General features: G+C 33.9%; 1 protein-coding gene across 1 annotated transcript in view; it reads right to left on the reverse strand.

The window, feature by feature from the left end:
- The window catches only part of pasha (partner of drosha), a 63894-nt gene that overhangs the window by 36198 nt on the left and 9287 nt on the right, over positions 1-18409 (reverse strand). Inside the window, exons 2-6 of the mRNA XM_069823736.1 lie at positions 12317-12763; positions 11975-12079; positions 8861-9003; positions 7631-7757; positions 1198-1336 (exon numbers count right to left, since the gene is read on the reverse strand). Of these exons, the coding sequence (XP_069679837.1) occupies positions 1198-1336; positions 7631-7757; positions 8861-9003; positions 11975-12079; positions 12317-12743 (941 nt within the window). The 5' untranslated portion in view covers positions 12744-12763. The remainder of the gene's footprint in view (positions 1-1197; positions 1337-7630; positions 7758-8860; positions 9004-11974; positions 12080-12316; positions 12764-18409) is intronic.

An 18409-nucleotide genomic window follows, 5' to 3' on the forward strand; every position in this document is an offset into this window, starting at 1 on the left:
ATGTGATATAAATATTGTGGTTAAACATGTTATTTAAACTGATAAACCATTACACACTCCTTTGGCGATATGAAAAATACCAGTATGTGTTGGTATAATAGGTATCTGCAGTACCGATCGTGCTCTAATATTGGCATAACGGATACCTGTAATACCGATCGGGCCGTGTAACAAGGGATGTAGTTCCGCATTCTGCCGCTATGTGTAATGAGATGTAGTTCCGATGTTTTGCCGCCAAGTGTCTCGACATCGCGTCAATAGCATGTCAAAGGTAATGCATTGAGTTGGGGGTCTTTCTATTTATTTGTCTATGGTCTACTGCTATGACGCCAGCCGCATCCAAGTTACCATCAAAGTTAAAAGACTGGATTTCAATTGACGATGCCTTTACTAGTGATGGCAAAATCTTGCTATGCGAAGTGTGTGACACATTTAAAAACTGAACTTCATGTCACAAATAAAGAACCGTGTTTTGTCGAAAAAAACAAGTTATTACACAAGTGGTGCTGGAACATTCTTCCTCTTCTATCAGTGAATTTAATAAAGATTTGTGCATGACAATGATTGCTGCAAACATACCATGGTATGAACTTAGAGTGCCAAAGTTTCAAGTATTCCTACGCAAATACTGCAACTTCAGTATTCTGGATGAATCAACACTCCGGAAAAATTATTTGAACTCCTGCTACACTGACACAATGGAAATGATTACAGCGCTTAACTTGGCGATTCCTACGTATGGGTTGCCGTTGACGAGACAACTAATGACTGCAGAAAATATGGAAAAATATTTAATCATTAATTGCACCTCTAAACAATAATTAAATGAGGTTGTAGTTTTTATCAATGTACAAAAATACATATAATAAAGCTTAAATTCTAAGTTACAAATTTATTTATTAATATTTATCTACTTCTAGCTACAAATTTCTTATTTTCATATTACATAAAACCCGGGCTCTAGTCATAAAAAACGAGAACAAACAAAAAGTACTTCAACTTACACGAGCACAGTACAACAATTATTATTACTGTCGTAACAAATTTTAAAATGCTTTATTAGGTGTCGAAATTCTCTTGTTTTTATAGTAATGAGACGATGATGTTAATTAATACTTGAAGTATATATTATTTAAATACATTTCATATACAATAACTTTTATAAATTGCAAGTTGTGAATATAAGAAGTGACTTACTTGAACCTGAGAACTTTAATGACTTTGAACTGAAATAATTTCTGGCAATATTCTCGCACATGGAGGGCATTCAATGACTGTGTTGCTTTGTTCTCCTGTATTGTTTCAATGCAGGCACTTGGTAATGAAGTCCCTTCACCTGTCAAAACCATTAATATTGGAATTTAATATTTTTAAACATGCAATGAAACTAATGTGTTTTCTCTAAATATGATAGCAATATTCAAAGCACAAACTATTTATCATTATATTTGCATTACTTTAGAATAACACACCAGCTTATATTACTCAAACAAACAAAAAAAAAGTAAATAAGACAACATAAAATCAATCTAATATTACAATCATATCCTATTTTAAAATTTTATCTTTTTTTCGTGTTAAAAACCTACAAACACACATTAACTCTAAGAGCACATACTTTATGGTAAAGTATAATTGAATCGCACTTTTTAGAAAGGAACTAAGTCAAAATTTGCTATTTTTCAGGACAGCAAAAAAACTCATTTCCGTGAATAAATACCACTGTACTAGTGCTGTACTATAAACATAAACTTGATGTTACAGATACACTGCTTCATCGATATAGGAGAAAGCCAATGTTTATGTACTTAGATATAACACAGAGCAAGTCCCCTGCAATCGGCAAGCATAATGTTTAGATAAAGCATGAAAGTCGAGGAATATTATGGACAGTAAAAATCGATCATACAGGAATTGGTATTTAAGACTTGTCGCCCTGAGTGGCACAGTTGGTATAGAGCTGGCCTTGTGTGCAGGTTTGATCCCAGCCCAGGTCGATGGCATTTAAGTGTGCTTAAAATGTGATAGGCTCATGTCATTAGATTTAGTGGCATGTAAAAGAACTCCTGCAGGACAAAATTCTGACACACCAGCGATGCTGATATAACTCAGCAGTTGCGAGCGTCATTAAATAAACCATAACTTTAAAGACTTGTTAATTCATTGAAATAAGTGCATCTGATACAACATTAGTACAAATTAATTTTATTTCCCAGAATGTATTGTATCTACAAAATACAATAATAAATAAATAGACAGATAAATAAATAAATAAGTAGAAAAATAAATAAATACATAGACAATTGGAAAGATAAATAAATAAATAGACAAATAAAGAAAGAGGTAAATAAATAAAGGAAGAGAGAAACAGATAAAGAAACAAATACATAACTATACAAAGAAAGAAATAAATAAAAGGAAATAGATAAATATATAAATAATAGATAAATAAATAAATGATTGAGTGAGTGAGTGAGTGAATGAATGAATGAATGAATGAACATTATCTTAAACCCTCCAGCAATATCCTTAATATTTGCGCCATTTTCAGGGCACTGAATGACAGTTACTGACATGAACATGTTTGTAACATTATGCCCTACTGGTATGAGGGGGCTTGGATTCTTGTCACAACAACAGACCACGTTGTACTGTTTTGCTGCTTTCTTTAGACTCAAATGCATTATAATAAATCAGCAGAGCAGTGTACAGGGAAAATTTTGACTAAGTTCCTTTCTTTGCCAATCAATGCGTCTTGAAAGTATTAATAATTTCATCAGTAAAAATAAAAATGGTAAATTTTGACTTAGTTCCTTTCTAAAAAGTGCGATTCAATCAGAGTTAATATTAGTAACTATTATAACAATTCGAATTAATGAAAGCAATGGAATAACTTCACATCCTGGAATGTTGGTTTATAAATGCTAAGGCAGTGTTCACTATGAAAACAAACCCAAAAAATCTACATAAAAGTTTAATTCACCAATACATATATGCATCAAAATTATTAATTTCTTTATCTTTACCACCACCACCATATTGTTATCATCAACATCACTAAAGCGGGAATTTATATCCACTGAAAGTTGGTATTTTTAAATGCTGTGGTTTATAAATATACACTCCTTTTAGATACCACTGTTGTCATTAAGTACTTCTCTTTGGTACCATTAGAAGTCACTGGATACATTGTCCAGTCCTTGTGGCTCCATTCCTTGTTATAACATTTTTCGGAATTTTGTGAACCAGGCCTAAAAAATCCTCCAAACAGGAATTACATCCAATCCACTTTTCTATAATCAATGCCAATAAAATCAAACAAATGAAATCGAATGTGGTTAAAGAAGGGAAAAATAACTAAAAAGTATGCAACAGCGAATCTTTGCAAGGAGGCTGGGAGCTGTGTAAAAAGTAATAAACTCCAACCTGGTAGGCCACATGTTTTACTCCATTTGTTCTTGTTCCACTGAAATTATGAAGGGAAAAATTGGGGGTGTGGCTGTATTGGTGACATGGTCGTGGGTTTTATGTAAATATGTCTGGTTTAAATCGACAGATCTAGATGAGACCTTTTGTTTGGCACCAAAATTAGAGTGCTAGCACATCGGAGTCGCGAGATATACTACCCAGAAATTTTTGCCCACACTCAAAATGACCGTCAGTTGCCATGGGCCCTCACCCGTGTCTCGCACATGCACAGCTTAAACTCAAGGTCATGTTCATATCATAGTCGCATATCCAATTGAATGGGACCACATTTATTTCAATCATGATATTATGTACAAAGTTATAGTGTCGGAATGGATCACACTGCAAACGTTACATTGTTGTTTTGTCCTAGTACCCCATGTGTGTCGGTCTGATTTTAAAGACATATTCTCGAGATCTTTCGTTTGGCACCAAAATCAGCGCACTAGCACATCGTCGTCGTGAGATATACTGCCCGGAAATTTTTGCCCACACCCAAAATGTTCACCAGTTGCCTTGGGCACCCACCAACACCTCACGCATGCACGGCATCAACTCAAGGTCATACTCGCATCATATACCCGATCAAATGAGACCACCACATTTATTTCAACCGTGTTATTAGTCACGAAGTTACAGTGTCAGAATGGATCACTTTACAAATGTTATACTGCCATTTTCCTCCTGGTACCCCATATGTCGGTCTAGTTTTAAAGACGTATTCACGTTAAAAATGCCTAAAATGAACGTAACCTAATAGATAGCACATGAAGAGGAAGAGATGACACAGAGCACCATCCAAGCATGATTTAACAGAAACAGGGCGCAATTGTCTGAGACGTTACATGAGTGGAGTGAGAGGCAAGGCAAGCATTACAATCCTCACTAGTCAAAGTAACTGAGCCCTTAGACTAGGCAAGTGAAGAACGAATTAGCTAACCCACAAGTCCCTAAGATTGCACATGAAAGCCAAAGCACAAATTTGTGAACACATTAATTTGAAAAATGTCCAAATAAAGTATGATGAAATTATGCAGATCTGTAGCCTGTTACTTTTAGAGCTCATCCCGACACTTAACTCATCACCTTAGGAAAACCACAGGATAAGAGTCAGTGCCATTAATTTTCATTGTGCAACCACGTTAACAAAACATATGAAATATATGCGAACTAGCAGCAGCAGTAGTCGACAATGTGTCAACTGAGAATTGGGCAGCTTATCTTTTGCACAGGTGAGGCAATGGTGTAGTCTAGATCAGGCATCTCTAACTTGTGTTTTGTGAAACAGTGCCTCAACTCTGATGTAAGTTCCATGAGATAACAACCCCTTCCACGCTGAACCCCTGTACTGTCAGCAGTGGCTCATTCTGTTATCCAGTACTATCTGAATAGTGAGTTGGCGTTCATAACAGATATTTTTGAACAACTGAACAAACTAAACTGCCGACCTCAAGGACGTGATCAGAACATAGTTGACATGTATGATGTGGTGAAATCTTTTTCCATGATAATAAATGTTTGGTAAGTGCAATTGAAAGAAAATGAGTTTCATAATTTTTCTTGTCTGAAGTCACTTCCAAATGTTTCTGATTCAAGAATAGATAAATACTGCGACATCCTGGAAACATTACTTTCAGAATTTAGAGATGGAAAGTTTTGGTGATTTTAAACAAATGGAGAATGATTCATTTCTATTTGCAAATTCTTTTAATACACCCATTCTAAAGGTACGACCAGACTTACAATTTGAGGTGTTGATCTCCAAAATGACACCTTGGTGAAAAGCAAGCATAAAGATTGTGCCGGTTTAGATGTATTTAAAAATATTGACTCCTCTATATATCCATATCTTAGATCATTTGTTGAAACATTCACAGCTATGTTCGGTTCTACGTATATTTGTGAGCATTTTTTTTCAAAATTAAACATATTAAGATCAAAATGAAGGACACACTTAACAGATGTCAGCCTTCGTGCACAATTGGCAGTGGCTACTTATGAGACAACCCCTAATTTTGAGATCTTACCGAATGGAATTATTGTAATAAAAAAATAAAAGAATGCAGATGGAAATAATATAATCCTAAAAAGATATTCATCCCTTCTTTCTCTTGTTATTTCTTTGTTATGAACACGGAAGGTAGTGTGTTGTCTAGCTTACTGCAACCAATGCTCCCCACCCCTTGTCTTCATTTTGTGCGACTGTAGTGGGTAGTATTTATACTGTGTCATGAATTTGTGACGTTTTGCAATGCCTGGCCTAGATATTCTTCCTTCTAGGGTGTGATTCACGCATGTTCATTCTGTGAGCACTTCAAAAAGAGAACAAGGTATCAACAAAAAATGTACTTATCCATAGTGAGCAAGGGTCATGAAATAATCGGAAATGTAATTGAGTCTTTTGATGAAGAAAAGTCAACCGGGAAATTAAAGTATCCCATGCTATATAATGCGCTGAATCCACGATTTGTAAAATACTCCCCCTCGCCTGCTAAGATGAACATAAACAGGCCTATTCTGTTTTTCTACTACATTTTCTATTAACAGTCAAGACTCTCAATATAATGACGAATTGCTCTCCAGTAATAGCAGAGTGACTGCATTTCTTGAAGGACTGTATGGTCACTTCCCTTAGTTTCTTATTGTTTCTGAAAGTAGTGGAAAAGAACTGATTGGCAGTGCTTTGCTTCCTCTCTCTGGATTGAAAGTTAATATGGTCGAGTATTAGTGCATATAAATCTGGGGCCTAATCAATCATTACTTAAAAAATTAGGCCCTTTCTCCATTTCATTCTCGCTCTTCTATTCTGAACCAATCTCAGACATTCACAAGTAGTGGAGTTGTCTGCGCATTCGTCAGCATGTTGCCAGGATACATTTAATACAGATAATGTCCTGCTGGGATGGAGATAAGCTTACAGTACATTTTCATACTGAATTGAACCTGGGTATATTGCATTTATTTACTTACTTACCTACAAATGGCTTTTAAGGAACCTGCAGGTTCATTGCCACCCTCACATAAGCCTGCCATTGATCCCTATCCTGTGCAAGATTAATCCAGCTGAGGCTTATTGCATGGTTTCGTAACAAGCTGTTTTTTACAGTGACGAATTGTTAGCCAGATACATTAACTAAATTTTAATTTTACACTGAAAAGAGAAATTTCCCCTCAAACTGCGCACTCAGCAGGGGGGAAGAGGGGGAAACCCTCCTCTCAAACTAAATGCAAGGATAAGAAAACTAGAAAACTTACTTTGAATGTGACATTAACAGAGTTGGGCAAACTTATTTACAGAAGTACCAAATGAAATACCAACATTTTTCGCGAGCCAAAAGCTTTTCTTTAAGTTTTCTTCAACATTCATTTTCAAAAATCTGAAAACATACATAACTAGTTGTCAAGAACTCATGAATAAGTTAAACACATTTTCTGAATAATGCAAGAGAACCATACATACCTAAAAATCAATATTCATTTTTAAAATCTGGAGGGAAAAAAAACACATAGTCTCTTATACTGACAGTGAAGCTGGCCTGAATGACTTTTGCTCAGAAAAATCATTCAACAGAATGCTGCTCAACAATAGTATACTCATACATAAGTGCTGCCACCTTGAAACTGCAGCTTCTTTGTTTCACTTGTGCTGCTTGTTTGCACATCAATTACTTAACACCTGGATAATATTGTCTTCTAACCTCAATAAAAAATGTAGATCACTACTTCATTCTGTAACTTACTGACTCACATGTATATTAAGATTGGTGGTACTTTAGTTATTTTACCCAGCTCAAATTGTCATGTTATAATCTTGCATTGTTAGGTATCATCTTCATTATTGTTAACTTCAGCATCATATGATCATCAACATCAAGAGCACCAGGGATAGGCAAAAATTTAACAGGTCCAGTAGTCAAACCTGTGCTCATCATTATTATCAATGCTACAATCATTGTTATCATTGTAATCAGCACATCATCAGCACTTACAAGACAACTTTTATAGTTTCAACACTATTATAATAATTTCCCACAACTGAAAAGACTACAGTGGACCTTATGTTGTCAGCAAATAGCTGGATACATTAAGAAGATTGATAATTTCCCACGTTCAAAATTAAATCTATAACATACCTTTCATGTACTTAATTTTCAAGTCTTACCATTTGTGGAATTGGCTGCTGATGGATCAGAATTTGCAGTAGGCACTTGAGATTTGTTTGTTGCTTCTGTCTCTAGAGCTCGCCGGTACTGCAGGCACGGAATTGCACTCAATGGTACTTCATGTTTCTATAACCAAACAACACTTATTCTTTCAATTTAATCACTCTACAAAGCAATGTCATATATAATTTGGTACTAAAGCTAATTTTCAGTAAATGTACAGGAAAGCAACAAGGAGACCCATTACTTAAATAAGATTATCCTTTATGTACAGAGTGGAAGTGAAATAATCCTGCAGATTGAAAGGGGCGTTAGAATACATTTAAATGAATAGAAAACTTATACTATGTTTGGTGAGTAAATGCACGGTTAATTAGAAAATTAAGTTGGAAATTTCAGCACTCTGGCAACATTGCCACACTCCTCTTTCTACTCGTAATACAGATGTAAGAGGTCAATGAACTTAGGTCTGTCTCTCTAGGTGAAGTATCTTCCACCTCCCTCTCTGACTACAACATTGCAATCTGCTCCCGTCATTAAGTGGCTTGAAATTAGTGGTTTTTAAATTAAATTTACACGAAAACCGTCCATGCTATTGAAATATGCCAGAGGGATAAATGATTCTTTATTAGATTTTCTATCAATATGGACAAAAATCACAAATCTCAATAGTTACCGAATAAGAGGGTGTTCCAAATATTTCGGAAAACTATGAATTTTTCACCAGTATGGTATTACACTTTTTTGCTACATATAATCTGAAAAACTGCAGGATTATTTCATTTCCACCCTATATATAACAATTCCAAGTTTCGTACGTGTTTGAAAAATAATTATAGGAAATAGTGTGAAGATAACGATTAAATTCTTTGGAAATGAATGGCCAGATAAAGGCATCATACTTTTAAACGCAATGAATGTCTACATTCACTTTCATTTTTTCACTAATATTTGTTTAATCTTCTTGAACTTTCTGTAAAATACAAATAAAATACATACAACATGTACCTGAATCTCTCTTGGTGTTTCAGCACATGTTAGTCTCAAACTTAAGAACAAAAGATAATACATAACATACAATAACATTTCATGCACCAAACTTAGTCAAACAAGCTACGCAACATGGAACACTAGGCACAGATGACAAGAATCTAATTCACAGATATAACGAGCATTCTCATGTGATACCCTCCATGCAGAGTACTTTCATTGGAATACAAATCACCTACCCTGGCACTACCAGGTCCGAGGAAGTAAGGTTGAGCGAGAGTACAGACACGAGTCTGTTTGTGAAGATATATGGGCATGCCACTATTGTGTGTCACTTGAACCCATCCTTCAGGTAGCACATCAAAGTGATTATGTCCTATCTCTGTGAAACAAGCATACCGGTATTTCTCAGTGGAAATAAATTCACTTGTTTAGTATTACAATTATTATTGTTTATGTTAACTTCTAAAATAAGTTAATGCATTTATTTCAATTTACTGCAATTATTTTGTATAGTAATATACTATTACATAAGCAGCATGTAAATGAAGTACGGCAAGATGAGAATATCAATAAAAGAAACTGAAAGTAAATCAGACATCATTTAATACATTACACTGTAGTTCCTGAAATTTTAAATATTAATAATAAACACAGTATCACTGGTGTTAATAGCCACATTAATATAACAAGAATGGAAACACATGGCCACTTAAAAGTCAACAAACTGTACATTTTAGTAGACATTTGTCACAGTTAGCAGCTCTAGTTTCATAATAAAATTAACTTAATTATATGTTTCTTAATTTATTATGGATAGTTCTCAATTTAAAAAGTATACAATAGATGCTTTGCTATTGTCTGTTGAATGCAGTCTTTAATCATCAAATATTCAACAGCAATTTATCATTCTTCAATACCTGTCGAGCAAAAGCCCATGAGGGGACAAAGGCTGGCCAGCCACGTTTTGGCCTCATGTCCATATGCCTCAGCAGAGATGAACAATCATTGAACTAGTACAGGGGTGACATGTAATAAGCACAGTGATCATCCTCCCTCCCACTATTACAGCTGGCTTACAAAACCAGATTTCACTACTCATTATAGCACCCCAAATTCATCATTTTGCTAGGTGGGCACTGTTTCGATACATTGGTCAAGATTTCACGAAAAAAATTCTTCCCCATGAGGACACAAGCCAGCACTCATTTCATATTACTAGTCCAAGGCATGATGCTTTAAACCACACTACAGTACTGGACAGCTTTAGTAACAGTAAGTCAATTTACCTGGGAAGTTTGCAGATGAAATTTCAACAGTGTTACTCGAAACATCATTATGTTACATACCTTACATAAAAATTAAATTAACATGAAATTAATTGTAAAGATTTACGTTCTAAGTTTTTCTTCACTCAACATATAGTGACATTATCTTGTAAGTTGCACACTGTCACAGAATAAAAATTTTAAAACTACAGTGAAATTCTTATAATGTTGAGGTAAGTAACAGCAAAAGAGCAGAGACTATACCATACACTCACACAGAACATGTGCTTTAGTTACAAATATTTTTGTCTCGAAAATTTTAATGCACTAGTTTCCGAAATAAATGACTTACAGGTGGTCTGAATCACCCATTGTCTTTTCGTACGTTTTCTCATTTAAAGAGTAGGAATTGGTAAAAACGTTTCCTATGAAAGTTGTTTGTTTTGAAGAGTTCTATCAAATGGTACCCTATTTGACCCTGACTCCCATTTGAAATTTTAAAGTAATACATCACTGACCTTACTTCCTGTTAGGACTGATTGATGAAATCAAGCTCAAGTAAAGTTTACATGTGCTAGTTATAAATATTTTTGTCTCAAAAGATTTAATGCACTAGTTTCCGAAATAAACGACTGTTACAGGTGGTCTGAATCACCCTGTATAAAATATTAAAGCTTATATCAAAAGATGTCAACGAAGCCGTAAAATTGAATGGAGGTATTGACGAAAACAAATTCTTACAATATTATAACGAATTATGGAATTCTCCCAACAATGATTTAAACACAGTAGAGTTTTGTGAACATTCAAATGATATTACAGAAAATTGTATAAGCATGGAAGAGTTAAACACAGCCCTTAATCTCCTGAAAAATGTAAAAATGCCGGTGAAGACAAAATCTGTTCAGAACTATATAAATATGCTTCAGAAGAATTCAAATCAAGATTACTGACATTTTTAAACAACATTTACATAAACATCTGTGCTTCAGTGGCTGACCATGATAATATCTTTGAAAAATATTGGAGTGCAAGAGGTCAAATGACTTCATTGTCAAACGCCTGGCATTAGAAAACAACAACAACATAAACATAAGATCCCAACAGAGTAGCAAAATGCAATTGTTCTCATAGTGTCCATGTGAAAGCTATGCAAATCTCATGGCATCCAATTAGTTCACAAAAACATAATCGGTAAATATTTTATAGCTGTTTCTTCCATGTCCCGGATGTTAACTGGTACACATATTTTGTCACAGATGTTACAGAAGAGTTAATGTCCTTCATTTTTCCAATTTCAAAACAACTGTGACATTTCTAAGTCAAAATATTAATTTCAACTGTATGATTGCTAATTGTTATTAACCAAAACTACTTAAAATAAATGTCAGGAAGAACATAGTAGAGAGTAAAAAGTTCTTTGATCCTGGAGCTCTGGAATTAACAGTGTAGACTCTCAAAATATTTCCTTGAAAAATATACATTAACAGCTGATCTCTCTATGAATAAGTGCTGCAGACTTCAAGAAAACAAAACAGTACCTATTACTCAGCCAAGACCACTTAGATTCAATGCCTGTAAAACTTTTAAAATGTTTTAATTTTGAAAATAAAACTATAATATTTAATTTTAGAGCCTTATCTATGTCTTACACTATAATAAACAAATATTTTTGAAAAAGACTTTTTCATTGGAATTCCCAATTTGCCCAGAATGGCTGTATTGTCTGCTGGGAACAAGTGTGAGGGAAGTATGTGGACAACTGTAAGAATTTCACTGTACAATGTAAATGAGTTATGAATACTGAGTTTCAATTAACTTCTTCAAATAGCATAAATACAATAGCATTACAGATTTTTAGACAACTAATATACTAAAAATATCTATATCAAAAGTTCTGGAACTATTTCTTTATTAAGACACTAGCATCATCATAATACATTAATTTTATTCTGTATTATGAGAAAACAAAATAGTTAAATAGATGTGTTAAGTAGTAATATAATATAAGAAAAAAACTGTATAGCTGAATAGTTATATAGTTGCATTTGCATCTGGAAAATTGCATATGTAAAAAATAAATACCTTCTAGCACAATTTTCTCCTTTTCTTCATATGGTGAATTTGTTCCATCTCCTTCTTTCTGCCCAAAACTTTTCCTCCTTCTACCCTTAAACTCTTCTGGCAAACCTAAAACCAATTAACAACAAAAAATAAAATCTTTAGGCCTCAAGTTATACGTTATTATCTCTACATATGCACTTCCTCACATGAATCACCATTTTTGTCCCTCTTAATACACAATATGACATTGAATTAAATGAGGTCAGAGTTGAACAAAAATAAATATATTCTGAAGCAATATGACGCCTATGCAAGTTTCAACAATAAATAACGAAAAAAAAAAAAAGAAATTATCTTTTGTACCTTCCTCTAGCATAGCTTCAATTTCTTCATCTGGAACATCCGAGTCGAAGCTCTCTTCTGATTGGTTATCTGAATCTTGGTCGTAATCTTCTTCATCAAGAACATCAAACTCTCTAAGTGCTTGACTTTCGTCAACATCCATTGCAGCTGCTGCTTCTATGTCACCACTTTCTTCTGTTTCACTAATCAATTCTCCATCCTGATCCTGCTTTGATTTCATGTTTATGATGTCGTGTAAATTAGTTCCTTTGGTAGGTGAAACTGAATTACAACTAGATGGTGAAGCATAATTTGGAGAATTGCTGTTAGCACTTGTTGCTGTGGAGGTACTGCTATTTGTTGCTGCTTCCTTCATTAAAAACGGACATTTACGAGGTTCATCACTACCTTCTCCATCATCAGATGCTTTACGTTTTTGTTGCACCATTTTTAATGAGGACCTTTTAACTGTTGACAACAGATTCATACAATGTATTAAATTTCAACTCATTAAGTAATAAAAGTAACACTACAAAAACTTAATTCGTGTTGACATTTTGAGAAGGATGAGGTTAATGGGGAATCAGAATGGAATCAGGGAAAGAAGCACATATATTTTTACACCTAAAATCACGTTTCTAAGAATCTCAACTTCTATGTCATAATGAATATTCTGCTATCAAATGACTGACAGTCACATTTACTTTGATAATCAATAAATTAGATTACAACTAGAAGTAATATTGCTTTCATTATTACACATGTATAAATTATTCTTATTTTCTTTCTCCTTATTGGAATATTTCAGAGCTCTTTACTATATCATATCCTCAGGAGACAAATATGCTAACACAATTGAATAGTAATTGAAAGAATAAGTGATGCGATTATTTTGCATATCACCTTTATATTATTTTATTCTTCAAGATTTCACAGTCCTTTATGAGTAAAACTAAAAGACTGAAATCGAATCTAGTTTCTTCCAACATGCTGTAAAAATATTACTTCACAATTACTGATTTCATAACTCCATATTTAGGAGAAAGAGAATAGTAGAATTCCATTTAAGCTACATAGATTGTTATCAGACTAGATCAGATAAACATTCCTTCAACACTAGAAATAAAGATAAATTAGATTACACAAGGTGCAGATTGAGTGTGAGCTCAAATACCTGCTTTTTTTAATGGCATAAATATATTTAATAAGCTACCATTGGAGGTGAGAAAGTTACCAATAAATAGGTTTAAGTCCTGCATACATAGATGGTTGCTGAACAGACCTTTCTATTCAGTGAATGAATTCATGGAGTGTGATGTAAATATTGTATTTTAGAAATGTAACACTTTCTTTATATTTTAATTTGTCTCTTTGTATTTTAATTATACCTTTTGTCCCTATATAAATGTGTTAACCTACAGCATACTGTACTCTGTTTATCTCACAGTGTTTGTTTTGTTTATTTCTCAGTGTTTGTTTATTTGACTATGTATGTTTATTTGCTTATAATTATTTGTTTACTTGTCTATATTTATTTGTGCTAAGTTTGTTTGTGCATGTGTGAGTGTATGTGTGCGTGTGTATATTATCGAACCTGACGATGTCATATCCAGGCCTTGTACACTGATTTCTGACAAATAAATATTAATATTATTATTATTATTATTATTATTATTATTATTATTTGAATAATCGATACAATATTTAGAAATAATATAAATAGTAAATAGAATGAGGAGTTAGACAGATGAATAAGTGCCTTCAAATGTATTGACAGCTGCAAAAAACTTCAATATTCATTTGTGATTAAACATCCAGTCCCCACCCTGTTATTGCTTTACTGCTAAAGTAATTGCTTGTATTCCCTTGCAAAGAATTTACTACATAGTTTATTGAAAGAAATGACAGACTGGTCATTGATATGCAATATTTGTGACTTCTTTTCATATACTGTACACTTTAAATATTTTATGTGAAATAATATCAGCATTTATATAAACAAAATTAAAGAAACTTTTCTTATACATGAAGGTAAAATTTTCCATCACTCCTAACATTATTCCTCTTTGGCCATAAAGATTATCCCTTTCATAATGAACTCTAGTCATAACTACAGATAAGTACAGAATTCAATAATCTAGTAATGAAAGCAGGAAGAAGTACTGATACAGAAAATTCAAACAATCTAAACCACACAATTACAAATAAACAATCAAATTTTAAGTGACAATTTAGGGATTTGCCAGAAGAAGGGCACATATGCACCAATGAAAAACCGAGGTATTTACATCTAAATATTTCAATTAATTCTCATGCAGATTGTTATAGAGATATTCAATACGAACATAAGCTAAATGAAAAAAACCTTTTCCTATTCTGTAGTATGAGCAGGACTTTTCTTATTGTGCTTTTTTACCTAATTTCAAAATAAGACTGCAACATTTGTGCTCTTTTCCATATAATGACTTCAATGGACATTTTAATATGCATTTCAATTCAAATTCAATACGAACCACTTAGAACTATGAAATAAAAAATTCGTGGAATATGTGTACACTTGAACTGTTGAGACACTACGTGCTTTTTTCTTGGAGTTGGTTTAAAAAAAAACGTGGAATCATTATTATGTACATGTCCACTGAACATGAAAAGCCACATCAAACGAGTACAGAACTGCCATGTTACAGTTATATAATAATAATCCGTGGTGCCACACCCCTTTAACAGCCCAGACTGACCAGCCAGCTGCTGGCCTCATGCCCACACGCCAAAGCAGAGGTGGATGATCATTCAATCAGAATGGAGGTATTGTGTGGTTAGCAGCTGTTACAGCTGGCTTTCATAATCGGATTTTGATCCCCAAATTCATCAAGATGCTGGGTGGGCAATGGGTCCCATTTTCATGAGAAACTTCATAAAATTAATGACGATCTCGACTCAATTTGGACATGGACACGGAAATTCCGACTTAAACTAAATCCAGAAAAATCACAGTCAACAACTGTGGGCCATTCAGGTTTGTTAAGCGCTATTAACATACCAAATTTGTCTAAGATTAAAATATACAGCACCGAAATTCCATTCACTGAATCAGTAAAGAACCTAGGTATTTATATGCATAAAAGTTTAAACTGGAACATTCAAGTTGCAGAAACCTGCAAAAAAGTATTCTCACTAATCCACTCGTTTAGGCAATTGAAGGATTTTCTACCCTTTTCCCTGAAAAGATTTTAGTGCAAACACTCGTGATGTCCCACTTCGATTACTGTGATTTTCTGTTTACTAACCTAAGCGTTACTTTGGAGCAGAAACTACGTGTTCATAATATATGTGTCTGTTTTGTCTACAATATTCGCCGGGCTGATCACATAACACCATTTCTCGAAATGTTGCCCTAGCTCCATTTAGAAGATCGTAGGAAAATCCACTGTCTTTCCCTCCTCCTTCATATATTGCCTTTCTCCACTCTTGTCTATCTTGGATCTCGTTTTCAAAATTTATCCACCCACCATAATCTAGACACATGATCATAACACTCCTCAATATTATCCATTCCCTTCCACCGAACTTCCTCATATTCATCTCCTTTCACTGTGGTTGTTCCTTGACTTTGGAATTCCTACCTAGTAATGTCAGGGACTGTCAGACATCAAACCAATTTAAGAATAGACTAAGGAAATATTTTTCAAACAATTGAAGAGTCCACTGCAAGAATGATGGATGTCACTTTCTTGTCGAAAATGAACCAAGACTGTCAATGCATAGCTTAAGACATATAGAATGAACATACAGAGTTATATGGCATTAACACTGATAGTCATTGTCCAGTAATGATTGGAAAATCACAGTTTTTCTTTTTCAAAGAAAACATGGCCACTAGATGAAATATATGGTTCTCTGCACGTCTTACATCTTATTATCAATTCTGGCCACTTTCTACCCATCATTTTCTCGTACAGTACAAACTTACAGCACACCGTTAACCCTTATGCATGAACTACAAATTCTTGACTAATAGCGGGTAGGGCTGTTCAGGTGTTCAGTGAAGTGCCATGCACTTTAGAGTAAAGCAAACGAAACAAAACTTTAATGTAATAAAGAGTACAGTTTTCACTGCGATTTAAAGTGTTTTCCCTGAAAAAGAAACATAAACCATTATTCCCTTTTTTTTTTCCAGCAAATCCCTCAATTATTAATTAATATTTGCAATTAGTGAATGCTTAGAATGACTTTTCATATGAAATTCTGCTAATATTTAACATAATGAGTGCAGCATAACTGGTAAAGGATTACTGGAACTGAATGACTCACAGGATGAATAGATTGCAGGGAAACTGCAATTTGACTCCTGGCTAAGCTATCTCACAGTATCAGAAATCTGACAAATATATTTTTCAATTCTCCCAGGATATGTGAATTATTTTTATATATTTTGTCTTTTAGAGTTCTCAAGAGATATGTTAGTCACAAAGGATTATATCGGAGGATGGACAAAGTGCACAAAAATAATTCACATACTCTGCAAGAATTGAAAAAAGTGTCGTGTCACTTAAACAGGTGTGACAAATGTTTGGAATAAGAGAGCAAACAGTTGCAGTTCTCTTTTTTTTTTAATTTAGGTGAGTAAATGATGATGTAATCGATTATATTTAATAATAATTTATGTTAATAGTTTCTGGTGTGTTGAAATACCGACAGCAAGCTCTCTGCATAACTGAAGCCTGCAAGCAGCTCAGGTGAGAGCCGAGTTGCTGCACTGTATATTTACTAAAATTCAACCGGCACATGAAATGTTCTTATTCTGCTTATACTATTAAAATCAGATTAATTACGTATATTTGGTATGAAAACAGAAAGTGTTACGAAAGGACAGTAAAACCTCTGTTAACCGAAGAGGCTAATCCTATTTCGGACAAGCAAAATTTCGGATAATAAATGTATACCCTTTTTAGAATTAAACAGAAACTGAATCATAAGTTGTGTACAAAAAAGCATCATGTATTAAAAAAAAAACACACAGTGGGGGAATAGAAGGGGAAACATTTAAAAGGTACGCAAAAACGTGTCTTTGCATACAGTAAGTATAGTATTGCCAAATCTAAATACAGTAAAAGCCTGATATAGCGCAGTCCGATTTACCATGAATTTGTATTTAACGCAGGGAAAGTATGTCCCCCAGTAAAAAACATAAAATATACAATACATTTAGTGGAGATCAATCTTAAAAAATCAATTAAAAGATAATACTCCATAGAACATTTCTGCAGTATAATGCACTGCATCAGCAGATATGTGCACAGCCCTGAGTGGACAATGACCTTGTCTCCGGGGTTGTAAAACTGCAATCCAAGGGATTTTTCGGCATAATGGGAAACAACTTGTGCCTTAACAAGTCATGAATACATTTTTATTTTATTTTTTTCAAATCTTGTGAAGTACTATGTTTTAATCTGTGTCACATATTCTGAGTATTAAGTTGTTCATTTTTAGTCTGTGACACACATTCTGAGTCTTAATTTAATTAAACATTAAGTGCAGTATGGTTGCAAAAATGAAAAGCATAAACGGAATAAACGGCATAACTGGTGAGTGTTTAGTTTACATTACATATACAGTACGTATTACATTATTTAAATTCATCTATAGAGTTATAGTGCATTAATTTACCGGCTTTATCCATCTCCATGTGATTTGTCATTTTCTTAACACATCGACTATAATCACTTCCAATGTATCGCAGTTCAGCTATAATGCGAGGTTAAGTATCTCCCAAGAACCACACTATATCGGGCTTTTAGTGTATTGATTTTTTACTATTTCTTTAAGAAAAAATCCGAAATTTTCTTTTGGGTTTTCTGTTTGCATCTATTTCTGACAGCAATGTCATGCCTGCTCAGTGGTAGTGCTGGGTTCAGCCAGCTCACAAACAATAAGCAGTGTTGTTGCCCTCACATGCTTTCCTCTGTACTGCTTAGTGATAACTACTCGTCTACAGAGCTGTTTCTACTTTGCCCTTATAATTTGCCCATAAAATGTTGAAATTAAAAATAAATATATGTCACAGTACATCATACGTAAATTTCATATTTCATAAATATTACAGTCCCTGATATC

Source organism: Periplaneta americana, chromosome 1 (genome assembly GCF_040183065.1).
Source record: "Periplaneta americana isolate PAMFEO1 chromosome 1, P.americana_PAMFEO1_priV1, whole genome shotgun sequence".
Taxonomy (NCBI): domain Eukaryota; kingdom Metazoa; phylum Arthropoda; class Insecta; order Blattodea; family Blattidae; genus Periplaneta; species Periplaneta americana.